The 26,926-nt window shown below is 41.1% G+C and overlaps 1 protein-coding gene across 5 annotated transcripts in view; it reads left to right on the forward strand.

Moving 5' to 3' along the window:
• GRAMD2B (GRAM domain containing 2B) overlaps positions 1-26,926 on the forward strand; it is a 123,024-nt gene that overhangs the window by 68,351 nt on the left and 27,747 nt on the right. For 3 of the 5 annotated variants that reach the window (NM_001132613.1, XM_009240988.4, XM_009240987.4), the window contains 1 exon segment: positions 25,838-25,957. In NM_001132613.1, the coding sequence (NP_001126085.1) occupies positions 25,838-25,957 (120 nt within the window). 5 annotated transcript variants of the gene reach the window in all.

Here is a 26,926-nt window from a genome sequence, read left to right on the forward strand (position 1 = left end):
TTGACTGATTATCAGAAAAATTATAAAAGTCAATGATATGGTTTGGCTGAGTCCCCACTCAAATCTCATCTTGACTAGAGCTCCCATAATCCCCATGTGTCATGGGAGGGAGCCAGTGGGAGGTAATTGAATCATGGGAGCAGGTTTTTCCCATGCTGTTCTCATGGTAGTGAATAAGTCTCATGAGAACTGATGGTTTTATAAAGGGCAGTTCCCCTGCACATGCTCTCTTGTCTGCCACCATGTAAGACATGCCTTTGCTCCTCCTTCACCTTCCACTGTGATTGTGAGGCCTCCGCAGTCATGTGAAACAGTGACTCCATTAAAACTCTTTTTTTTTTTTTTTTTTATAAATTACCCAGTCTCGGGTGTTTCTTCATAGCAGTATGAAAATGGACTAATACAGTCAATTACCTTTCTTAACTAACAATGAAAAGTTAATAAAATAAATTGGAGAAAGAGTTACAGACTAGCATCGAAAAATATAAAATACCCAGAAATTGATTTAATAAGACATCAAGTAAAACAACACACCTACTAAAGGAGAAAACTTGAATAAATGGAGTTTACCTTCCTCAAAAGGAAAACTTATAAAGTATTTCTTAAATGTATAAGTTCACTGCAACTCCAAACAAAATCTCAGTGACTCTCTTGAGAAAACATTTCAGAATGCTTCTAAAATTATTCTGAAAGATTGAAGCATTCAGAAATAGCCACGTCAAATCTGAATAATAAAGAGATAGACCCATAGCTTATCGTGATGAAGCTATCCTAATGAAGGTTCAGAAGGAAATCCAAATATATCTGGAGGTATTTTCAAATCCATGGGGAAAAGATGCAACAACTGGTTAGCCATTTGGGAAAAACTAGAGCTAGAAATCTACTCCATTCCATAATTAAAATAAACCCCTGATCAATCAAGTATTTAAACACAGAAAAAAAGAAACCATAAAAGTACTAGAAGAAAACAAAAACTACTATATAATATGGAAGTAGGAAGTCTTACAATGCATGGAATTAAATTCAGAAGTTATAAAGGGGAAAATGGATAAATTTAACCAAAATGAAAAAATTGTGTGAGATAATAAAATAAGGCATTACAAAGGACCATCAATTCTGTATTAGATTAATGAACTACACATTAACACAATGGTATATTTTATAGCATTCATGAAAGGTGGCATTTATCTACCACCTTTAATCATGGGGGTAGAATAGTCTCAGGACTATCTTTGACTTTTTTTTAATTGCATAAAACATGTATAAAATGATCCTATTATACAAAATTCTATATTGACATTTCTATTTATTGAAATAGGCCTGGAAAAATGTTCCCCAAAATGTAAAAAATGATGATATTCTCTAAATTCTCTAAATTATGTTTTCTTATTTTTTGTTTTTTTTTTTCATGGTGTTGATAATGTTTGAATTTTCTAGAATGAGCATGTATTATGGCAGAGGAAAAAATATAAAAAACATAATTATATATATTTTTTTTCTTAAGCTTAAGATCCCCTACTTTGTAGAGGAGATAGATACCTTTTAGACATTAAAATACTGTTAGCTGGGTTTATCTGAAATGTAACAGCATGAAGACAACTTTGTAATGTTGTAATCATTGTCCCTCAAATTAAGTCTCACGTCATACTGTGAAATTAGGTACACAGATGCATGTAGGCTCTGGGCTATGGATTGCTCTAAACTACAGACTGGGTCCTCATTGGCGCTGCAGAGGAAAGCAGGCTGTTTGCAACTGCTTTCAGGATTGACTCAGGGCCCCCCTCATCTACTTTGTCACCTTCACACTGTTTCAAGTGATTATCTTCCTTACCTTTTATAGCCTGAAAACTATGCAGGTGCTCAAAGGACAATCAGTAGGCTTCCAGCCTTTCTCCTCTTCTTCCCATACTCCTTCTCTTTATTTAGGCCATTTGATCATGCCATACAAGGGAGAACTATAAATAATAATGCTGGCACACAGCAACATTTCACAATTACCATTGCAATGGCTAGTCCTGATATAAGTTTTTTTTGCTAAAACAGATAATATAGTTTTAATTCTAATGAGCAGAGCTCCCCCAATGAGGATTTTTTTAGGAATATAGGAACCAGCTCGTTAGAGGTTCTTGATAAAATATACTTCTGAATTGCAGGCATTTCAATGGTAAACAGGAGACAGAACCTACCTGATAATTGTGACAACCTTAGATGGTCATAGGATTATATCTGCTGAAATCTCTGTTTCCTCGCATTAAAAATTTTCAAATCAAATCAAAACACTTTTTTTCTGGCTAAAACACATTTTTAAGCCTTGTTTTAGTGTATTTATGCATACCTTTTTATGTAAAAAATCTATGAATGTTACTAAAGTCTCACAACGTCCTAAGAAGGAATTATTATTCCTAATATGCCTATGAAGATACTTCAACAAGAAGGCTAACTATCCCACTGAATACCAGACAAAACAAAAGCAAAAACAGATAGGATTTGAATTCAGCACATTAACCCACTACCTCCTAATCTCATCTTCACGTTCTTCAACTGAATATTTACATCAGTCATAATTTTGAAGCAAACTCATTCAAAACCCTCCCTAAAATGCTTTTTCTTTTCTTTTTTTTCTTTTTTTTTTTTTTTTTGAGATGGAGTCTTGCTCTGCCACCCAGGCTGGAGTGTAATGGTGTGATCTCGGCTCACTGCAACCTCCACTACTCGGGTTCAAGCAATTCTCCTGCCTCAGCCTCCCTAGTAGCCTGGGATTACAGGCGCCCACCACCACACCCAGCTAATTTTTGTATTTTTAGTAGAGATGGGGTTTCACCATGTTGGCCAGGCTGGTCTCAAGCTCCTGACCTCAAATGATCCACCCACCTCGGCCTCCCAAAGTGCTGGGATTACAGGCGTCAGCCACCGTGCCCGGCCTAAAATGCTTTTCCTAATGTGTATTTACATGTATGCATTATAAAACTTCTAGATTTTTCTGTGAGCCCCCTGCTTAAAATCCCTCTCTAAATATTTCCTTGAAATCTGGTCTAGTTTAAGATACCACATACAACTGGTGTCTCAAAATTAAATGTGGTCTCTATTACTTCTCTTCTTTAAAGATTTTTTTTAATTAAAATCTATGATTCTACAAAGCTCATTGTAGAAACCTTGACAAACACAGATCTTGGCAAAAAATAAAATTAAAAAAACACCAGTAATTTCATTTCCCAAAGAAAACTCAGATGTGCCCCATATTTTGATTTTGGATAATGTATCTAACTAATCATCCAAAATCCAAAATTACTAAGTATTTGGAAACTTCTTTCCTGAAGTAGCATTACAGACTGATCATTAATGGGCATTGTTTTTCCAGTAGTACTGATAAATTTACCACTCTCTCCCAGCCCTCCTTAGAAGATTGCTGGATGAAAGTAACAATAGTAATTGACTCGCTTCCCAGTTGGCCCAGTAATCTTGGCTTGGTTGACGCTCAGCTCAGTAGTTCCAAGATTTTGGTGGGTATAAGATTTAAGTTTTTAAAAGGTCTGAAGTAGACCTAAGAAGTGCATTTTTACAAGCCCCATGCCTAAATGGTTCTGACATAGAAAGTTTAGACCACAGTTCGAGAACCTCTAGTTTATGGAATTCACAGACTGATCTTTCAGAAACCGTATGGCTCAGGTGCACCTGAAATGACTTTTAATGGAAGAGAGGAAAATTCTTCAGCCTTATTTATATTCTCACTTCTAGTTTTAGTAAGTGTTGTTTCAGTCTGTGTATTTTTCTGCAGAGCCAGTGTCCTATTAATTAGTTAAAAGAAAACAGGGTCCCTGCAGACAAAACCCTGAGGCTTCAGAGTCCTCTCACATCCTCTTTCATTATCTCCCTTCCTTTGTGTCTTCAAAGACATCTTTGCCCAGTCACCTTCTGCTCTCCCCACAGAGATGTTGACATTGAACTTTCCTGCACAATAGTTTTCTGTCTTTTCTCAGTAAAACTGGGTTTCTCTCAGCTGTGATGGAAAGACTCCATCAGTGACTTCATGCATGCATATTGTTATATCCATAACAGAAAACAATGAGCTGTAAAACATACACAGGCCAGCTGGGTGCTGTGGCTCACGCCTGTAATCCCAACACTTTGGGAGGCTGAGGCAGGTGGATCACCTGAGGTCAAGAGTTCGAGACCAGCCTGGCCAACATAGTGAAACACTGTCTCTACTAAAAATACAAAAAATTAGCCGGACGTGGTGGTGGGCGCCTGTAATCCCAGCTACTAGGAGGCTGAGGCAAGAGAATCACTTGAACCCAGGAGGTGGAGGTTGCAGTGAGCCAAGATCACGCCATTGCCCTCCAGCCTGGGCAAGAAGAGTGAAACTCCATCTCAAAAAAAAAAAAAAAAAAGATAGAGAGGCCTTCCAGCACTCCACCACCACTACTACCACCACCACCAATCCTGGCCTACCTTTTCCAAAGAAGATTATTCCAAGAAAAAAAATAGGTGGAGCACACTGTGGTAGGGGGCCAGGGTGGTGGCAAGAGAATTTGTGGAATTTAAGGACAAGAGCCCTTCCCATTATCCCCCACTACTGAGCAAACCATACTGTGCAGATGTCCATCTGCCTTAAGAACAAGCTGGCCCTCTAGCTTAGAAAAGACATTTCTTCCATGTCCTCTCTAAGGTAACTTGCCTATTTGGTATCTGAAGCCATTCAAGGAGATGTTATGAATTATTGTTTTGTAAAAGCCGTTTTTTATGAACCGAATTCCATAGATTTTTTGTTCTAAGAATTGGCAAGAACCTTTTGCAAGGATAAGGGGACGGGTGCCTTTTGAAGTATATGTTTATGATTGATCAATTCAGAGAATCTAATACTTTTGAGAGCTGATTTTTGCACCTAGAATTCCATATTTTGTTTCAAACATACTGCTCATTTTTTAGATCTATACAGAATTGTTACAAACCTTGTAAATTCTCCAAGATAAATGAGCATGTTCATATGAAAACCCAGACAATCTTTTCTTTTCTTCTCCTCTTCAACTTTTATTTTTAGTTCCAGGGTACATGTGCAGGATGTGCAGGTTTGTTACATAGATAAACGGGTGCCATGGTGGTTTGCTGCACAGATCAACCCATTGCCTAGGTATTAAGCCCAGCATCCATTAGCTATTCTTCCTAGTGCTCTCCCTCCCACCTCTCCTGACAGGGCTTAGTGTGTGTTGTTCCCCTCCCTGTGTCCATGTGTTCTCATCGTTCAGCCTCCACTTACGAGTGAGAATATACGGTGTTTGATTTTCTTTTCCTGCATTAGTTGGCCGAGAATGATGGCTTCCAGCTCCATCCATGTTCCTGCAAAGGACATGATCTCAGTCTTTTTTATGGATGCATAGTATTCCATGGTGTATATTTACCACATTTTCTTTATCCACTCTATCATTGATGGGCATTTGGGTTGATTCCGTGACTTTGCTATTGTGAACAGTGCTGCAGTGAACATACTTGTGCCTGTATCTTTATAACAGAATGATTTCTGTTCCTTTGGGTACATATCCAGTAATGGGATTACTGGGTCAAATGGTATTTCTGCCTCTAGGTCTTTAAGGAATTGCCACACTGTCTTCCACAATAATTGATCTAATTTACACTCCCACCAACAATGTAAAAGTGTTCCTTTTTCTCTGCAGCCTTGCCAGCATCTGTTTTTTCTTCACTTTTTAATAATTGCCATTCTGACTGGTGTGAGATGGTATCTCATTGTGGTTTTGATTTGTATTTCTCTAATGATCAGTGATGTTGAGCTTTTTTTCCTATGAAAAATCCAGACAATCTTGAGGGCCAGCACAGCCTGAGGACTTGCTGACACAAAGTATTGATGGGCCAGAGGAAGTGGGCAGCCTGGCTATCACATCACCCCATGTCTGCTGCTGCTCAGGTTTCTCTCACTGTCTCTTGGGTATGTGGTGGGGGGTGGAAGATGAGGAGGGGGTGGGAGGGCAGATTAAAGAGAAGCAGCTGCAGCCTGAGGCACAGACAGGACGCAGAGTGACTCCATCATCCCACCTAGAGTCATGGACACCACCCACTTCGATACATTCTGTTCACAACCATAATTCCTTTCATGCTGATTCGTGTCATTGGGAATCTCTCTTCTTCAGCTTCAAGAGAGCCGAATCTGACTCAGGTGTTGAGATTGGGGAATGGCATTTCCATTTCTTCCTCTTTCCAGTATAGCCAGAGCAGGAAGGGCAAGAGAAAAGGGGCCCTGGTACCTGGTGATGTCAAAGTAGGTAGCTCCTACTGCTGTGCTAGCAAGAGCCATGTGGACTAGTGTGAGAACAGGAACTCTCCCAAGTCCCCCACTGGGTAACCAGATACCCAACAGTGTGCCTAGAGATGCTTTAGTCCACTCCAATCCTAAATACTACTACATCGTGCTAATAGTTTCCCTGAAAAACAGCCATATTTCACTCATTTTTTAAAAATCAATTACAATTTTTAGTCTTAAGGTTTGATTTTTTTTGTGTTTATTTTTTCAAAGAATCTTTATCTTCTAGAGTTATACACTGCAATAGTTACAGATGAAAAGATAATGTGGTCTGGGATTTGTCTCAAAACCAGTAGGAGGTAAGAGTGGTGGGCTACAGGTATATAGATGAAACAAGATTGCCTTGTTTATACTATTCTATCTACTTTGTACCTGTTTTATATGTTATAAAATGTTCATAGCAAGTGGTTTAAACTTCAAAAATCATTTCTGAAAATAAGTGGATACCCTTATTTACTCATATTATGTACTTCACTTGGAATATTTCATATTAACCCCCCAAAACTAGACCAGTCTGAGTGTTTCTAATAAAATCCAGCAGTAACCGTGACTGATTTTAAAACATTCACTGCTTCTCTTATCAACAATGCCTAGCTTCATTAGTCATGTAGAAAATGCATACATTCTCCAAGCTTTTAAAAATTTAAAAAAAAAAACCTGTGTGTTCTCAATTTGAGTAAGGTATGACGGAGAGCAGCTCTGTGACGCAGGCTGTGGGAGGAGGATGTGGTGTGGAGGCGAGGAAACCGGGGCCCTTACTAAGACACTGAAATATGATAAACATCCTTATGAAGATGCCACTCCCAGAAACTGGGACTTGAGCTACTCTTAGGAAGCCACAGACCTTGGAATACAGATTCTTCTCCTGGAACCTTCTCCATTTCCAAGAAGGCATAAAATGAAGGAAAGCAATCCTGTTTCCTTTCCGTTTCTTGAAATCTAATATCTAAGCATTGCCCTTTACACTCTAGCAAAGTAAAGCAAACTAAGGCATGACGGCCCCTCCCAGCAGTAATTATGAGATCATTTGGCCTCAGTAACTAGGCAGACTCCACTACCTTTCACCTAGTTTCGTGGGAAGAAATGATAAAGCTCCCTCGATGGAAATGTTCCTTCTTTCGCCATAACCTTCACAAGATCCATCTGTCTAATCTTTGTCTGAAGGAATTGGAAGGGCAGGCGGTTGCCTCACCAAAAGCACCCTCAGTAGTTTAGTCTACTGAATTATGGGGGGTTGTTCCAGAAGAGGATCCAAACCCCAGCAGAAAACTCCTGGCCTTTCCCATGCCAGTATTCCCAAGCCCAGGAATTCCAAGTGAAGTACCTCCATTCCTATTGCTATTTATACTGTCTGGTGTAGCCAAAATGGGCCCTGGGCTAGAAATCAGAAAGCCTAGGCCAGGCGCAGTGGCTCACGCCTGTAATCCCAGCACTTTGGGAGGCCGAGGCGGGCAGATCACGAGGTCAGGAGATGGAGACCATCCTGGATAACAAGGTGAAACCCCATCTCTACTAAAAAAAAATACAATAAATTAGCCAGGCGTGGTGGCGGGCGCCTGTAGTCCCGGCTACTCAGGAGGCTGAGGCAGGAGAATGGTGTGAACCCGGGAGGCGGAGCTTGCAGTGAGCCAAGATCGTGCCACTGCACTCCAACCTGGGCGACAGAGCAAGACTCTGTCTCAAAAAAAAAAAAAAAAAAAATCAGAAAGCCTGGCCTTTAGAGCTGATTTAAGGAACATGAAGTCCTTAAGGTAAATGAATTGAACCCCTTTGTGGGGATACAGAGATGTGAAAAGACCAGGATCCTGCCCTCCAGAGGCATATGGTCAAAGCAGGGCAAAGACAAGTAAACAGTAGCCCATTTATAATTTTTTTTTTTTTTTTGAAAAAGAGTCTCACTCTGTTGTCCAGTTTGGAGCACAGTGTGGCATGATCTCGGCTTACTGCAACCTCCGCCTCCCAGGTTCAAGCAATTCTTCTGCCTCAGCCTCCCAAGTAGGTGGGGTTACAGGCATGCACCACCACACCCAGCTAATTTTTGTATTTTTAGTAGAGAGAGGGTTTCACTGACCAGGCTGGTCTCAAACTCCTGACCTCAAGTAACCCACCCACCTCAGCCTCCCAAAGTGCTGAGATTACAGGTGTGAGCCACAGCACTTGACCCCATTTATAATTTTTAAATAAACCACATACTAAAGTGATACAATTGCCATGACAGTCACAGGGTACTGGAAAGGAGCACAAAGAAGAAGAGGTCAGTCCTTAGGAGCTAGATGGGGTTGAGGAAGTTGCCAGGTAGGAGGTGACCCCATCAAGAGCTAAATCTTGAAAGATAAACAGTGCTTGCAAGGGAACACAGAGAAGGCATGGCAGCCCAGGAGGAGGCTGCTTGGGGGCAGCATGACAAGAGGTTCAAAGCCAGAAAGGGAGGCTTCACATTGCAGAGGACCTGTTTTCTGTACTCATCTTCAGCTTTATCCTGTAGGCAACGGAGAACCAAAGGGGTTTTAAAGGAGGAGAAGGAATGATATGATCATATTTGGGCTTTACAAAGATCACAGAGCACAGTGATCTTCCATATAGATGGAAGGAGGAGGGGTCACATATAACTCAAATGAGGTAGGGAGGTATAGTGGTCCAGGCAGGAGGTATTAAGGACCCTAGCTAAGCCAACCAAATGAGGGAAAGAAAAAGAGGAGACTTAACTGGACAACATTAAGGAGGTAAAGTCTACAGGTCTTGGTGTCTGATCGGGCTTGGAAAGAGAAGGCTAGTCATCCAGGCAGGAGGTATTAAGGACCCTAGCTAAGCCAACCAAATGAGGGAAAGAAAAAGAGGGGACTTAACTGGAAAATATTAAGGAGGTAAAGTCTACAGGTCTTGGTGTCTGATCGGGCTTGGAAAGAGAAGGCTAGTCATAGTATGAGAGTAACAGAGGCTTCAGTCACCAAGATTGGAGTTGTGTGGGTCCTCAACGAACTCATCTTTGTTTCCTTATTTGTGAAATGTGGATAACACCTGTCTTACATGCCTGCCTCAAACACCTGTCTAACACACCTGTCTTACATGCCTGCATGAGGGTTAGTGTGGTATCATGGTGTCATGGGTATGAATGCTTTTTGAACAGCAAAGCACCATGCAAATATAAAGTCATCCGGGAAATCCAGTAGAAAGGAGTGGCAAGGAAGAGGGAAGAGGCAGAGATGTGTTTTCCAAAGCAATGCATTTAAAGTCCAGATAGAGAAAATGCATATTTGTGGTGGGAGAAATTAAGGACAGTAAATAAAGATGTCAAATATAAAATTAAAATCTTTTAGATCCACCGCTTATTTCCTTGAAAGAGGTACTAACTGTCACGTACAAATTGTATTCAATCTAATTCTTCTATCCCGTAAAAGTTAGTTATATTTAAAATATTGGGGTAAACATTTTAACAACAGTGAGGAGCTATCACTAGTTCCACAATTATTTCATATCTTGATACCTGTAATAATTAAAATCATGTATATTTTTACATAATAATAATATGGAATAATTCTATATTGTTGACACTAACATGAAAAACCACTTGGATAACTTCTAGGGAAAGCCAAATACAGATAAGAGACATTTACATTCTTAGGTAGATTAACACCTTTGAAACCTCACAATTTGAAATACTAAAACTATACTCTCTTATTTTTCGCCATGGGATATCATGAACTTCTTTTTCCTTACATGTGTCTAATATGATGGTGTTTTGGTTAAACCAAAGCCTTTTACATAAAACTGCTTTCACCAATATATAGATATATTCCACTTTTTTAAAGTGACAATGTCTTTCTTCTCTAGAAGTTGAGTCCCATTAATTTTTTTTAGAAAAAGAATCCTGAGCTTTAATAATACTTGGCATTTAAGCAAAGAGAATTTTCACGTGTGCTGCTGACGCCCATGTTGATTCACTGGGTGGGATATGGCATGAGACCCAAACCTGGCCTCTGGGAGAGTCCTATATGTCACATCCTGTGAACACCCTACTCTGTCCTCATATGTGTGCGGCTCTGCACTGTAAGATCAGAACACAGGAGACTGAGGAAGTAGCAATGCAGAGTTTGAGTGAGGGAGAAACAAAGGGACAGGTTTCTGGAACTATTTTGGACCTCTGTAGTAACTTTTAACTCTGCTACAATGCCCATATACTTGGTCTTTTAAGCTCTCTCTGGCTTTTGATCTCTTTTTTTTTTTCCTCCTACATGAAACAGAAGACAGAATTACAGGAAATGAAGGGTATAAGAGGAAAGAAAGAGCTGTAGTTATCATAGATGCCAGAGTGGCAAGAGGCAGCTCTTCTTTCAGGGTCTTAGCTGAGGGCCAGAGTAGTACAGCTCATCTCCACGGGGATGGAGAGGGGTGCCTCAAAACAAAAGCAAACATTTCTCTCTTCTAAGTCGGCTTCTAATGGCCCTGGTTTTTGTCTGTTTAAACCTAAAAGGTTATTGCACTATTAACAGGTAAAAAATTCTCTTCTGACCAAATACATGCATTTCTAGCATAATATATTCTCTCTCTCTCTCTCTCTCTGGATAAAATTTATTAGCATATTAGCATAAACATAATTTTTGTAAGCTCAGACAAGAGATTTGAAGTGTAATTCAAGGGGAATTTGTATTAACATAATGAAACATTCTGCTGTGAAGTTTACTAGCAATGCCTCACTCTGGGTTATCATTTGTGACTCCTCCCATTTCCTTTCTCACCTGTCACCTGGCCCTCATTCATTCTCTGTCCTAGAAGAGAACCTCTAAAACCAGTGTCAGTCCATGCAGCCTACTGTAAAAAAAAAAAAAAAATGTTGCTCCCTCTATCCCGGCCAGTCTGGCTCTAGCCTTAGCTCAAAGGGGCCCAGGTACAGCTCGGGCTGCCACTCCACAGGGTGCAAGCTGTAAGCCTTGGCGGCTTCCATGTGGTGCTAACTCTGCAGACACACAGAATGCAAGAGTGAAGAAGTCTTGACAACTTCCACCTAGACTTTAGAGGATATTTCAGAAAGCCTACATGCCCAGGCAGAAGCCTGTCGCTCGGTGTAGCCAACACAAAAACTCTACTAGGGCAGTGCTGAGGGGAAATATGGGGTTGTGCCCCCACACAGAGTGCCCACCAGGGCACTGCCTAGTGGAACTGTAGGAAGGGGGCCACTGTCCTCCAGACCCCAGAATGGTAGAGCCTCTGGCAGCTTGCACCCTACATCTGGAAAACCCACAGGCGCTCAACTCTAACCCGTGAGAGCAGCCAGCAAGGCTGCACCCTGCAAAGCCACAGAACTGCAGAACTGTCCAAGGCCTCGGGAGCCCACTCCTTGCACCAGTGAGCTCCATAACTTGATCTTGAACTTCCAACCTCCAAAACCATGAGGAATAAATTTCTGTTGTTTACTAGTATGTTAGTCCATTTGCACTGCTATAAAAGAATACCTGACACTGGGTGATTTATAAAGAAAAGAGGTTTAATCGGTTCACAGTTCTGCAGGCTATACAGGAAGCATGGTGTAAACAATCTCAAAAGAGATTGTTTTGGAGCTTTAAGACTTAATGTCTGCCTTGCTAGGTTTCAGACCTGTATGGGGCCTACTTCCCCTTTCTTTTGGCCGACTTCTCCTTTCTGGAATGGGAATGTTTATCCAGTGCCTGTACCACCATTGTATCTTGGAAGTAAATAACTTTTTTTATTTTACAGGCTCATTAGTGGTAGGAGATGAGTCTTTTATGAGACTTGGGACTTTAGACTTGATGCTGGAACAAGTTAAGACTTTTGGGGACTTTGGGGAAAGTATGATTGTATTTTGCAATGTGAGGACGAGATGTGGGGGGCCGGGGCAGAATGATATGGTTTGGATATTTGTCCCCTCCAAATCTCATGTTCCAATGTGATTCCCAGTGTCAGAGGTGGGACCTGGTAGAAGATGATTGGATCATAGCAGTGGATCCTTCACAAATGGGTTTGCACCATCCCCTTGGTAATGAGTGAGTTCTCACTCAGTTAGTTAATATGAGATCTGGTTTTTTGAAAGAGTCTTGGACTTACCCTTCTCTCTCTCTTGCTCCCACTCTCACCATGGGATGTGCCTGCTTCCCCTTCGCCTTCCACCACGATTGTAAGCTCCCTGAGGCCCTGACCAGAAGCAGATGCCGGCACTATGCTTCCTAGACAGCCTGCAGAACTGTGAAACAATTAAACCTCTTTTCTTTATAAATTACCCAGTCTTAGGTATTTCTCTATAGCAATGCAAATGGACTGACATTCTTGTAAACAACAGAAATTTATTTCTCATGGTTTTGGAGGCTAGAAGTTCAAAATCAAGTCATCAACAAATTCAGTATCTGGTGAGGGCACATTTGCTGTTTCATGGATGGCTGTATTTTGTTGGATCCTCATGTGGTGGAAGGGACTAACGAGCTCCTTACAAGGGCATTAATCCCATTCATGAGGGCTCTACCCTCATAATCTAATCACCTCCCAAAAGCCCCACATCCTAATGCCTTCACCTTGGGGGTTAGAATTTCAACATGTAAATATTTGGTGGACACAAACATTCAGACCACAGCATCTGGTTTCCCTGACGTTACTCTCTTGCAATACCCATCTATCAAAAAATGGACACTAATTTTCTCCTGAGTATCAGGTTCATAAACTGTCACATCTCAGGAAACCATGGCAGGGCCTTTTATTCCCTCCTAAATTCAGAAGCACCCTTATCTGTCCATCAGTAAGTCTAGCCCCTCAGCCACTCTATTTCTTATCATTCTACTCTCCTGGAAGTTCTCATACTACAGACACCACTTCTCCTTGGCATTCCTGATATACAAGTCAGTTCTTTCCTTTCTCCTCCTTTGTATACTAGTAGTAGAACCTTTTATGACTCTTGCCTGAAGTTCTCATCCTCACAGTTTTGTTCTCTCTTTGATCTTCTATTCCTTTAAAATGAGGTTCCAAATTGGTTTCCTTTATGATAGACCTCACTAAGTAATGAAAAATTTCATTTTCTCTAAGTATGTTTTTCTGGACTTTATGCCTTATTCTTTTGTATTTCTATCTTTTTGTTTGGGTAAGCTTTTCATTCTAGTTAAAAATTAGTTCTTTCCTAAACACAGTCTTCAGAAGAAAAAACCTTAATCAAATAGATGTCCTCTAATATATCTTAGGTATATGAAAAGTGGCTCATTGTGACATCCAATTTCCGGTGGAGAAGAGCTCCAAAAAGGAATGAAGATATGAGGCCAAGGTGGGCAGATCACCTGAGGTCAGGAGTTCAAGACCAGCCTGGCCAACATGGTGAAATTCTGTCTCTATTAAAAATACAAAAATTAACTGGGCGTGATGGCACATGCCTGTAATCCCAGCTACTTATGAGGCTGAGGCAGGAGAATTGCTTGAACCCAGGAGGTGGAGGTTGCAATGAACCAAGATCATGCCACTGCACTGTAGCCTGGGCAACAGAGCAAGACTCCATCTTCTCCATCTTAAAAGAAAAAAAAAAAAAAGGAATGAAGGCAGAAATTCAAAAAAATGCTTAAAGTCCCTGCCCCTAAAAAGGTTATAGTCTAGTTTGGAGGAGATATATTCAGTATATGTTTTTAGGAAGTTTATTATGCAATGCAAAGTAGCATTCATGCACTGAGGCTGTAAATAGCAAAAGATAATTCACTATCAGCAGCATCAATCTTCCTTGGCTGGAAACTAGAAAAGTCCATTGCTACCTCCTTGCTGCATTTTATAATTTACTTTGTTATTTTCCAACTGTGCTTGGCCTCAAAATGCTACTGCTGTGAAGTTAGTTTGATGAAAACAGTCTTTTCAAGTTTCCATATGGTTTCAAATTATTACTCATCTAACTAATAATCAGTTTGAAAAAATAAGTTTGCACACAATGCCAATTCAGCAGTGGGGAAAATGAAAAGACTGGCCTTTTTCTCTTGCTCCCACCCCCCTTCCAAAACTTATCAACCACACTTGGGAAGGAGTTCGTGAGGTAGGTTTTGAGATAAAATTTAAGCCCAAGCCCTTTTTAAAATGCTAATTGTTTTCCTGTATTGCAAATAGATGTCTAGGCAATAAGTATTAATTGCATTAATTTCTTATATTATTGATAATAAAGAGATGGAGGCCAGTATAAAAGTGGGAATGTAATTGGATTTGTTCAGAGTCTGGTATGATGGGTTCCTGTGTGTAGAGAGGAGGGAGCAGAGAACTGAGAATCAACACATAGAGGAAGGACAGAATATGATATAAGTGCGGCCAAGGTAAGACGACCAACATGGCTGGAACAGAGAATTCCTTTTGAAAAGCAGAGGGAGATTGCAAAACTGGAGGGTCTTGGCTCATGTGCAGATGCCTCGATCTGGTGCTCAATAGAAAGCCATTGTTAACTCTGGAGCAGTGGCATGACATAATGGAGGCCGTGTCTCAGGAGGATGAATTGCACATTGATGTCCCAGAATCTTGGAGAGGAAGATCCTAGAGATCACTGCTGTGCGTTCCAAGGGTGGAAGGGAAATCACTGCAGCTGCACCCACTGTCTACTGTTGACTTCGTCTTAAAGCAGTGACAAAAGCCCTTGGAAGCTGTTTGGTTGCTTTTTTAAAAAATCATAAGCTAGTTTGAGTTGGGTTTCTGTCTCTCCAAAATCAGAATCTTAACAATTAATTGCTTTTTGGAGTTATATGAGTTGCCTTAGGCTTTCAAAGAGACATAATATTTTAGGAAAACAGGATTAGGAGTAGATATAGAGGTGGGAATGAATCACATGATTGTTCATGGGACAATGACTTTTCCACTTTCATGAGAACAGAGGGGTCTTCTTTGAGACCATCTTAAAGAGGTTACTAGAGTCAGATGGTGGCCTCTGGTAAACCATTTCTCTAGCCCTGCTATTGCTGCTGGTGTTTAGGTATTCATTTTTGCTACAGCAGTGTGCTTGAGACTCAATGGAATTAGTTTCTAAACTGGAGGAACCCCTCCTCTGCAAAATCTGATATTCTTTTTATTGTTGACCTATTTAGGGCTCTTTTGGTTTTTTTAGATACAGTTTTCTACCTGCTATCAATATATGTCTATTATGTCTAAAACTAAATTTACAAAATCCTTCCCACCAAACTACAATTTCTCTTGTGTTCTCTGTAACTGTTAGTGGCAATGCCATCCTCTCCATCCCCCAGATAACCTTGGTGTTCTTGGATGTTCCTCTCCATTGCGTGCTCTCCCTAATCATTCCAATGTTATCTCTGGATTTTCCCTCCAATGCAGTGTCTGCTTCTTGCCTTCAGATTCACTCCCTAACTGCCTTTCTGTTTTCTCTTGTCTCCAGCTTCCACCCTCCCTTGTTCTTGTACAAATAGGAATATAGTCCTCCAGAAGCCCATAGCTCGTCAGGTCCATGATGTATAAAAGGTGGGCATTTAATATCTTGTCATTTTATTCCTTCTGTTTAAAAATCTTCAATTAATACCTACCACCAGTCAAATGAAGTCTAAAAGTAGCCTTCCCTCATTAGGAGTCAAACTTCGCAACTTAATTTCTGCTTCTTCCTGCTGCCTGTACTTCAGGAAAAAAAAAACAAACTGCTGGATTTCCTTGTGAGAGTGACTTTTCCTCGTCTGCATATTGTGCTTCTGCCTTTCCTTGTGTTTCTCATGACCTTATGGCATCTCTGAGTCCAAATTGTATGTATCCAGCTCAAATCTCAATCCTTCAACAATAATCATTGTATAACTACAGCTTTTCTTTGGCTGAGAGGTGGCACCGACAGCTGTGATGCAGTAATGAAAGTTTTGATTTCTCCAATCCAAAGGATTGTTTTATTTTTACTGTTTTATATAACAAATAGAAATATAATTTACATTTCTAGTTTCTCGTACTGAAATATATTTCTGACAGCTATAATATTTTTCTACTTAACTAGAAAAGACATAGTGCCCTCCTCATACACAAGGGTGTCATGCTTATTTCTTCCACACAACTTCTCTGAGTCTCCTTTTTACAATTAGAAGAGGTTTCTGAATTCCTTAGACACCTTCTTTATGACACAATATCCTTTACAATATGTATTCTTCTGTATTTATGTACTAAGCTTAAGTTCCCAATAAAGCCTAAATCCTTTGAGAACATAAAATCTGGTATTAGCTTTTACACATAGTAAGAGCTCAAACATTTGAAGATAGTAAATCCACTGATTTCTATTATCCACTCTGTATCTTACATCTTTGCTACAAGGATATGAATAAAACTTTTAAAATTGTTTAAATGCTTACCAAAATAATATAATTCATTAAAATTGTATAACGATCTCAATTCCACCTCTCCCATCCCCTATATGCCCTCTCAGTAGCTACCACTGTTTTTGTTGTTGTTAAGACAGGGTCTCACTCTGTCACCCAGGGTAAAGTGCAGTGGCACAATCACAGCTCACTGCAGCCTCAAACCCCTGAGCTCAAGTGATCCTCCCACCTCAGCCTCCAGAGTAGCTGGAACCACAGGTGCACACCACCATACCCGGCTAATTTTTTTTTGTTTTTTGTAGAGATGGGGTCTCCCTATGTTGTCCAGGCTGGTGTCAAACTCCACGGCTCAAGTGATCCTCCCACCTCAGCCTCCCAAAATGCTGGATTACAAGAGTGAGCCACCACACCCAGCCTAACACTTCTAACTGTACCCAGTTATAGTATAGGGGTTACTTCATTATCTGTAAAAATGTGTGTATCTTGCTCTTTTTGTTTATCAGTATTAAACCTTATCTCTCAACTTCCTGTTTTGATGGAAAAGAATCAACTCCCTTATACTAACTCCCTGCTTCCCTCTCTTCCTAAGTTTAAACAGGAGTATCTTTCTAGTTCCTATTTTCATGCATTTGTTTATTGCCTCTTTTAAGTAATACAGCAACCTAAATTTCTAATGAAATCACTTTGACTCCCCACTTTTTAGGGTAAGAAATTAGAAACCGCTGCCATTTTACCTACCCCTTTGTTTTTTCTTTAATAATGTCTTCTCTCTTTTTCAGTTTAGAATGCCTATCCATTTGATATAGAAGTACCTGGCTGAGGCTGGGCGCGGTGGCTCACGCCTGTAATCCCAGCACTTGGGGAGGCTGAGGCGGGCAGATCACGAGGTCAGGAGATCAAGACCATCCCGGCTAACACGGTGAAACCCCATCTCTACTAAAAATACAAAAAATTAGCCTGGCATGGTGGCCGGCGCCCGAGAGAATGCCGTGAATCTGGGAGGTGGAGCTTGCAGTGAGCCAAAATCGCGCCACTGCACTCCAGCCGGGGCGACAATGTGAGACTCCGTCTCAAAAAAAAAAAAAAAGAAGTACCTGGCTGACACATGTCGTGTTTTTCCCTCTCATACCTATTCTCTTTTTGAATTTTGGTATCTTAATTCTATCTTACTTTGGTCCCTTAATGCTTTATCTCCTTTGGTTAAAGATATAAGTCTTGGCCAGGCACTGTGGCTCACCCCTGTAATCCCAGCACTTTGGGAGGCCCAGGCAGGTAGATCACCTGAGCTCAGGAGTTCGAGACCAGCCTGGCCAACATAAGGAAACCCCACCTCTAAAAATACAAAAATTAACCAGGCATGGTGACACGTGCCTGTAATCCCGGCTACTCAGGAGACTGAGGCAGAAGAATCACTTGAACCTGGGAGGCAGAGGTTGCAGTGAGCCAAGATTGCACCACTGCACTCCAGTGGTGCAATATATATTGTGATATATATATATGTGTGTGTGTGTGTATATATATATATATATATATATATATATATATATATATCATTGAGAAGGTGACATTCAAGTTAAAGTTTAAAGGGAGAGAGTCACTTGGCTAACTGAGGTACAACATCCCAGGCAGAGGGAACACTAGGGCATAGGTTTCTCATGGGGGCTTGGAGTGGGGCTGGACTGGGGTGAGGGAAGGAGAAGAGAGGATCAGGGGATGTGTGTGGGTCAGGTCCTGAAGTGCCTGATAGGCTATTGCAAGGATTTGAACTCTGAAAAAATTGGGAGCTAAGTAGGGTTTCCTTCTTCACACCATTGTGATTCTCTTTCATGGGTGCTACCTTCTTTCTCTGAAGATACTAATTCGTAGGATTTAGATTTTGTTTTTCTTGTTTGCATATTTGTCTTTTGTTTTCATCTGTTCACTAAAGCCAGTTTCCCTGGGATTTTACTTTCTTGTTGGTTCATCTTGGTCTTTTCTTTCAGACTTCAAGTTTTCTTCAAAGAAATGGCAATCCTTGGTTGTTATTTCATATTTAAGAATGAGGGACTGGGCCGGGCGCAGTGGCTTGTGCCTATAATCTCAGCACTTTGAGAGGTAAAGGCAGGTGGATCACTTGAGGTCAGGAGTTCAAGACCAGCCTGGCCAACATGGTGAAAGCCTGTCTCTAAGAAAAATATAAAAATTAGCCAGGCATGGTGTTGCGCACCTGTAATCCCAGCTACTCAAGAGGCTGAGCCAAGAGAATCACTTGAACCTGGGAGGCAGAGGTTGCAGTGAGCCAAGATTGCGTTACTGCACTGCACTCCAGCCTGAGTGACAGAGTGAGGCTCCATCTCAAAAAAAAAAAAAAAAAAGAATGAGGGACTAGAGAAAAAATAATAAGGGACTGGAGTAGCTGCTCCTCATCTTTGTACGTTCATGGGTAGGGAGTTGGCACTTTTCCTGGGACTACCATATTCAAAATGGAAGGATGAGGATTTACTCTGGTGCTCCATAACTAACTACCATGGTTATATATAACTAGTTACCACAGTTTCCTGCACCCAAGTTGTTCAGTTATTTTAGCAGTGACCGCTCTGATGCTTTTCCCTCTTAACTGCCTGTAATTTGGGTCTGAGCCAGGGAAAGTGAGGAGGAAGTGTCAAGATTTCTCACAGCCACGTCTTTAATTAAATCTAGTGTTTTCGGAAACTTCTCACCCACTCCTCCTATAGCACCTCACTGGACTTCTGACAAACGGGTCGGTGTTTTCTTATCCCCCGTTGATGCCCATATTCAAGATTATGGCTTCCCTTGTTTTGCTGTGTGAGTAAATATTGTACTTTACTTTCTGCTTTCCGTTTTTCCGTATTTCAGAAAATTTCAGAAATCAGTCTTCTGTTGATGGTTTCCCTCCATTGTAGCAGGATTATCACTTCTTTTGTAGATATTCATTTTAAAGGCCTTAGAAAGAAAGGAGAAGCAAACATTTGTGCTCCCATTCTCCAACCTGAACTGAAAGCCTGTCACATTTCATTGAAGGTTTTGCTGAAATTAGAGAATACTATATTTTTGACACTCTTTTATCTATCTGCTAATAAATCTATCAACAACAAAACTAGTTTGTCATTAATGTTTTATTTTAATGTCATGCCAACTGCTAATATCCACTTAACTTTTTTTTGAGATGGGGTCTATGTTGCCCAAGCTGGTTTCAAACTCCTGGCCTCAGTCCATCCTCCTACATTAGCCTCCAGAGTAGCTGGAACTATAGGCACATACCACCATACCTGGCTTCCACTTAACTTTTCTAAATGTTTAAGATTATTTATTTTAAAAGTCAACTGTAGGATTTTACTAAGAATCTGTGATGCAATTATGGTAAGAATCGTTTATACTAAATGTTTCAATCAACAACCCATTAGATAAATTGGCAAAATGTACATACAAACAGCTAATTCACAAAACAAGAAAAATTTTAATAAGCACTTAGATATATGGAAACACACTCAGCTTTACTCTTAAGAAGAAAATGCAAATGAAACTGTAGTGGAATATTTTTTAACCTTTTACATTTGCAAAGATCAAAAAGTTTAGCACTAGTCATGATTAAAATGATGATTGTTATTTTGTGTGCCAGCTATTATGCTAGGTACTTCAAAATATATATTTTTTAAGGCTAATACTTTATTAGTGAGAAGATATAAACATTATTGAATATTTGGGTGCGCATCACAAAATGTCTACTGAGGGCAATTTGGCAATAGCTATAACATTTTTTCTATCATATACCTTTTGACGCAGGGGTTCCATTTCCAGAAAATTATTCACACATGTAGTAAACATATAAGGACATTTGTTGCAATGTTGTTAGTATTTGCAAAAGACTGAAATACACCTACATGCCCCATCAGTAAGGAACTGGTTAAATAACAGTTCATCGTTACAATGGAACTTTATGCAGTCATTAAAAAGTATGAGGAAGATCTATGGGTACTGAAAGAACACCAAGATACAATAAGTAAAAAAAAAAAGCAAGGTGTAGAATAGCATGCTGTCTATCATTTGTGGTTCAAAAATGCACACATTTACATGTGCACAGTCTCTCCCAGGAAGGACGCACAAGTTGCTGGGAAGAGTAGGTGCCTTTGTGGAGAGAAACTGAGTCACCATGAAACGAGTAAAAAGAAAATTTGTTTTTCCATTTGTAACTTTTAAATTTTATACTTATGCTTATAGTGCCTATTCAGAAATAAATATATAGATGGATAAATGAAATTTATAGTTGTCCAAACAAAAATATATGTATCAGAATTGTAAATGGAAGATCATTCTTCTTGACTTGTAAAAATCTAACTTGGGAGATTCTGAGTTTATGAAATTGGAAAAGCTAAAGGGTTTCCCAGCCATCCTGTCTCCATTGCTCACTCCTGCACTTCCGCACTCCATTCTATTTCCTTCTTTTGGTCACTGTGAGGCCTCTCTTTATTTGTACTATGGCTGCTGTCAGCCCTCTTCCATCTCTATAGCCCAACTCTTTGCTTCCCAAGTATTGTGGCCTGTGTCTGCCAGCCACGGAGCCACTGAATAGGCAGCACTCCAAAAACAAGCGTCTATGAGGCCCCAGATCTTGGTGAAGCCAGGTGCCAACACGGTTTTCACTACAGAGTTTCAGGAACACTCTACTTTCACAGACCCACCCATGACCACAACAATCCCATTGCCAGGAATTTATTCTATGAAGACCCTCTGATGAAACATATCCTATCTTCAAGACACTTCTAAACCTTCGTTGATCAAGACTGTGGCTTTAAAATGATCAGAGACTTTTTAAAAAATAATAGTAGATGTAAAACTACCTCTACTTCTACTACCATAAGGAAGCTTAGTGGTTTTTTTTTTGTGCCTTTAGCTTAGATTAACATGTAGGTAGACTCAAACACAGGGACTCATTACTGTAATTAGAAGGGAACACACCTTCTTGGACTGAACCACAGTGAAACACTTGTTTGCCTTCACCTGAGACACAGCTTAATCATAGCTTCTACCCTCAGCTACTTATTTACTTGGACTTGCATGTGATGTGCCTGACTACAACACATTCCCAGCAGGAGCGGCAAAGGGCCAGTGATGTGACAAGAGAAAGGCGTATTGAGTTTAGCTGAAACTCACAGAGACTATCTCCAGTAGGAATGATACTTGACTCCACATAAGAGTTCTAATTCTGAAAAATTGTGAAATGAGAATTTAAGTCATCATCAAACTAATGAGGTCTGGGAAGTGACAAATATTAGATGGCTGATAGGGACTGTACAACCTGTTTTTGTATTTATAAATTGTGTAACAGTGTGTGGCAGTGTTTTATTGAAACGAGATTTTCCTAGCCAGTAATAAAAATGCTGTTCCCTGGCCAGGCATGGTGGTTTATGCTTTGTAATCCCAGCACTTTGGGAGGCTGAAGTGGGTGGACCACTTGAGGCCAGGAGTTCGAGACCAGCCTGGCCAACATAGCAAAACCCCGTCTCTACTAAAAATACAAAAATTAGCCAGACATGGTGGCAGGCACCTGTAATCCCAGCTACTCGGGAGGCTGAGGCAGGAGAATCACTTGAACCTGGGAGGTGGAGCTTGCAGTGAGCAGAGATCACGCCATTGCACTCCAGCCTGGGTGACAAGAGTGAAACTCCATCTCAAAAAAATAGATAAATAAAAATAAAAATGCTGTCCCCTAATAGGTGAAGTCAGGTTTAGTTGTTATAAGCATGACTGTCTCACTGCTTTGAAATTTCTACTAAAAACCTTTCAGGCAGGGACCATAACTGATGCTTAAAGTGGGTTGGAGATGGGAGGAGAAATAACCTGCCAAGGCCAAGTAAAGGTTGGTCCTGTGTCTCCAGCATTTTCTACTGCTTCTGTGGATACTTACACCTGCCAGCTCACTTACCTGTCTCACCTACAAAGCTCTGAGCACCCTGACAGCAGGGACGAGTCCAGTAAATATTTGTTGAAAAAGGAGGATTGGTTTTTTGGTTTGTTTTTTCAGTTAACTCTTTTAGTCAAAGTCCGTAACAGGGCTTTGTCTTCTGGTTAAAAAATAAATAAAAACTGATTTCCTTATTTTCATGATTTAAATGAAACCTGTTCAGCTTCGTTGACAGTAACTTTAAAGTTACTAAGTGGCCTGGTTCAGCTTCATTGACAGTAACTTAAAAGTTTCCAAAAGGCCTTGAGGAAGCATTCCATTTCCCCTCCCACACTGCTCACTCAAACACAGGCTAGCCTCTGCTGCTTGAATTCTACATAGTTTCAGTCTGCTGCTGACACGACCTCCAAGGTAAGGGACGCTTGCAGGAATAATCTTGCCTGTGTGAGGAATTAACTTGCTTGAGCCTGTAGCATCTTTAAGCAAAAACCTAAGATCGAATTGACCTGTAGATGAATTTCACTTCCTCTTTGAGATACTACATAATTAATTCATGTCATTCAACGTATAAATGACCACTGTGAGCAACTGCTGAGCTGAGTGCTGTGGAAAAAAACACACATTCCCTGCCTTTAAGGAACTTAGTCTAGTGCTGGATGACTAAGATTTTTGGGAGAAAAGGTACCAGTACAAGGTATTAATTAATTATATGCCTAGTGAGTTATAAAATCAGCAGGCAGCATAGAGACTTTTAAGCAGTGTGGAAGATGTGTCCCCTGGCTAGGGCCATCAAGGAGAGAACCAGTGCAGAAGACAAGACACAAGTTGAAGGAGAAGTGAAGTGGAGAGTAAGTAGAAAAAAGCTACTTTGAGTACACTGTATGTTCCATCCCTGAAAGACATTGTTTGAGTAGGACAATATAGAGGCATGCACTGTAATCTTTTCAGTGCTAAGCTAGGGGTCCCGAAACAGGACCACCTTATGTGGTTAAGCACTTAAGTCACCTGCACTGCACACAAATGCCTGACCAAGATGGGTCAGGGTCAAAGAGGAGCTGAAATCTAGCCTCAGTTTTGCTGCCTTCTGACCTTGGTGCTGGGCTGTTTCTGCCCAGAGCAAGGAGCACCTTATCTCTGCCAGGAGCACCTTTTGCAGAGTGGCTCTCTGTACACAAAGATGCTGTATAGGACAGCTCCAGCTCTCCCTCTAAGTCTTCATCTGATCCTACATAAAATCCAGTAAATATCTGAATAAATGTTGAGATGGATTATTGAAGTTCTATACCCAGTCTCTACTTAAAGAGGGCTTCTCAAGTAGATTTCTGCCTGAATCTGAAGAAAAGAGATAATGTGTGTGTGTCTTGGGGGAAGCGAAAAAAGGCAGAGGTGTGCTTTAAGGCCTCTTAACTATTCTAAAATTCTTTGAGTCCACAAATTAAACTTGGTGCTAAGTTTAATAAAGTCCAATTATTATTTTAAACCAAAACAGGGTTTTCCTAATAATATTAAAACGCCTCAGCCTTCCATGTACCTTTGTCACATAATGCAATTCTGTTATGGACTGAGCCCTTTTAATGTATGTAACTGTTTTAAGTACTTTGAGAATAATTGAAGAAATAGAAGGTTGAACCTCTGTCCTCAGATATGTATCTACTAGGAAAAGAGAAATGCTTACCACAAAATTAAGAGCGTCAACCATTTGGCCGGGTGCAGTGGCTCACGCCTGTAATCCCAGCACTTTGGGAGGCCAAGGTGGGCAGATCACCTGAGGTCAGGAGTTCGAGACCAGCCTGGCCAACATGGCAAAACCCCGTCTCTACTAAAAATACAAAAATTAGCCAGGCATGGTGGCGTGTGCCTGTAATCCCAGCTACTCGGGAGGCTGAGGCAGGAGAAGTTCTTGAACCCAGGAGGCAGTGGTTGCAGTGAGCCGAGATCGTGCCACTGCACTCCAGCCTGGGCAACCAGAATGAAACTCCATCTCAAAAAAAAAAAAAGAGCATCAACCATTTGTGGGTGTTATTAGTTAGATACCCTTGTCAGATATACTGGCCTTGATTCTGACACTACAATAGGCCTCCTCACCTAGGGTGCAATTTTCATATGCTGTGAAAAGTGATCAGGAAAGCAACCACACAGCTTAAACTATCTAGTGGCATTTCCTGCCTGCAGTCATATGCAGGTGAGAATACCAAATAGGTGGGAAATGAAAGTGAAGATTAGCTAATCTCTCATAGCAATGCCATCTTAACATGTCTTTCTTTAGGCTCAGTCTCCATGGAGTCCTCACATCCTCAGAAGTATCGTTTGTGTTTTACTGAGCTGACACACCAAAGAAGTTCTGATCCATAAATAACATTTTGTATTCTTCCTTCAGCATCCCTTCCTTTCCCACTTTCCCATTGGAAGTGGTTTCGCCTGCTTCCCAAGAGATCTTCACCGGCCGACTGAGGGAACTCACCTCTGCATCCCCCATGCTGGTTGTCCTCTGTTTGTTGGTTCTATGCACAAACCTTCTTGACTCACCTTCCCCTCTACTCCCTTCCACTTTCTCTTTTACCAAGGTCAGACCTAGTTTTTCCAAAGCCTGTTGATCATGACTGTAGGTCAACACTATCCTAGACCCCGTTGTTAAGACAAAGATGAGTAAGATTCCCACCCCGCCCTGGAGCTTTCACACTGAAGAGTTAATTATGGGGATAAATGGATGAGTAGGTGGTTGGGGGGATGAATGGAGAGAGAGAACACAAAGGCTTTGCAGACAGACATACTAAGTTTGAATCTCAAGTAAGATAGATGCTAGCTCTCTGAACTTAGGCAAGATAGCAAGAGCCTCAGATTCCTCATCTCTAAAATGAGGGTAGTAATTCCTACCTAGTCTGGGTGGTTGTAAAGATTAGAGACTGTAAATTGCTTAGGGAACTGCTTGGTTAAACAACATGTAAGTGACATAAGAGAAATGCAAACAAAAGGGGTGGGGGTTCCCAGCAGGAAGGCTCACACCTGCAGGAGGCCACACATGAGCATGTGTGCATGTGCGTGTGTGCGTATGCAGGGCCCTCCCAGCCTCCAGGTGATCTGCTGCCCCAGCACAGCCCATGCAGAGCAGAGCTGGGCAGCACAGACCTGGGAGCCAGCAAGTCCACACAGTCTGGCATTTACAAGTGAAACAGGTGTGACCTGCAGCTACTGCCGTTGGGACACCAGGCAAGGGGTTAGAATGGAGATTGGGAAAGGGCCTCGCTGTCAAAGTTAACTAGCCTATCAGTGAGGAATGAAAATCACTCCACTCTCTAGAAAACCAGGTTACTTCGTCATTTTCCTTCCAGCTACCTCACTCTGAATGTCTAAAATGAAGCGGTTTCCTTTCTTCAGCTCAGAGGCTGAGAATGGTGTGGAGGAGAAAAAGAAAGCCTGCAGGTCGCCAACAGCCCAATCCCCTACCCCATCTGTGGAGGCCGAGTCCCCAGACCAGAAGAAAATCATTAGCCTACGGTAAGTCCTCCGTTGACTCTCTTTGTTCTCTTTTGTCTTTTGGGGAGAGGGCGTTACAGGAGGAGCAGGGGTTTTTTGTTAAGAGTGAGGATGTATTAATACTATAGACAAATAATACTCCTGAGAAAGAATGAGCATTTTTCCTTGATACCCAGGCAGCATCTTTTTCTCCTTCCTGCCCCAACCTTCAGCAGAGCATCTGCACCTTTCTGAAAGCACTGATTTTGCTAAGTGATGAGGCCAGGGTGGCCCCCTCTCAGGCATATGTTTAGAAAGCTGGGAAGGCTGGCCAGGTTGGAGTGTCTGCCCAGCTTTGGGTATGCACACCTGGTGTCTCACTTTCCTAGGGGCCGTGAAAAAAGCTGAGGAAAAGAATCCCCATCCCGGAGACCCACCAGGCCACCAGTTTCCTGTGACAGACTAAGAGGGAGGGCTGGTTTGGTTGTGGGGCTGGAGGGGAGAGGTGGTTTTGAGATGTGTAGCTGTAGCCTCATCATTCTCAGAGGCACCAACTACCATTTGGTAGAGACTAAAGTTGGTAGAGACTAAAGTTGCTTTGGGGCACTTAAAAGATAGCAATTAAACCAATAGTGTGTGATGGGTGAATGCAGTTTATCTAAACTGAGTACAGAAATCATTGTGCTCCTTCACCATTATTAGAACTTTTAGAACTGCTACCTTCTACTTCTTTTGGTCTTTGCTAAAAGATTATTAACTCCGCTTTTTGCTTCCTTCTTGGCTTCCCAGCCCATATCTTCTCTCCAAATCTATGCCTTATTCAGGACCAAGAGTAAGTCTTAACTCTTCCCAAAATTTTCCTCTTCTGACTCTAATTCCCAATTATCTCTCCGTCTTTCCTGCATGCTGTTTTGTGGCATCTCACTTTTTTTTTTTTTTTTTCAGTCAGAGTCTCGCTGTGTCATCCAGGCTGGAGTGCAGTGGCACATTCTCAGCTTACAGCAACCTCCG

The sequence above is a fragment of the Pongo abelii genome, chromosome 4, assembly GCF_028885655.2.
Source record: "Pongo abelii isolate AG06213 chromosome 4, NHGRI_mPonAbe1-v2.0_pri, whole genome shotgun sequence".
NCBI lineage: Eukaryota > Metazoa > Chordata > Mammalia > Primates > Hominidae > Pongo > Pongo abelii.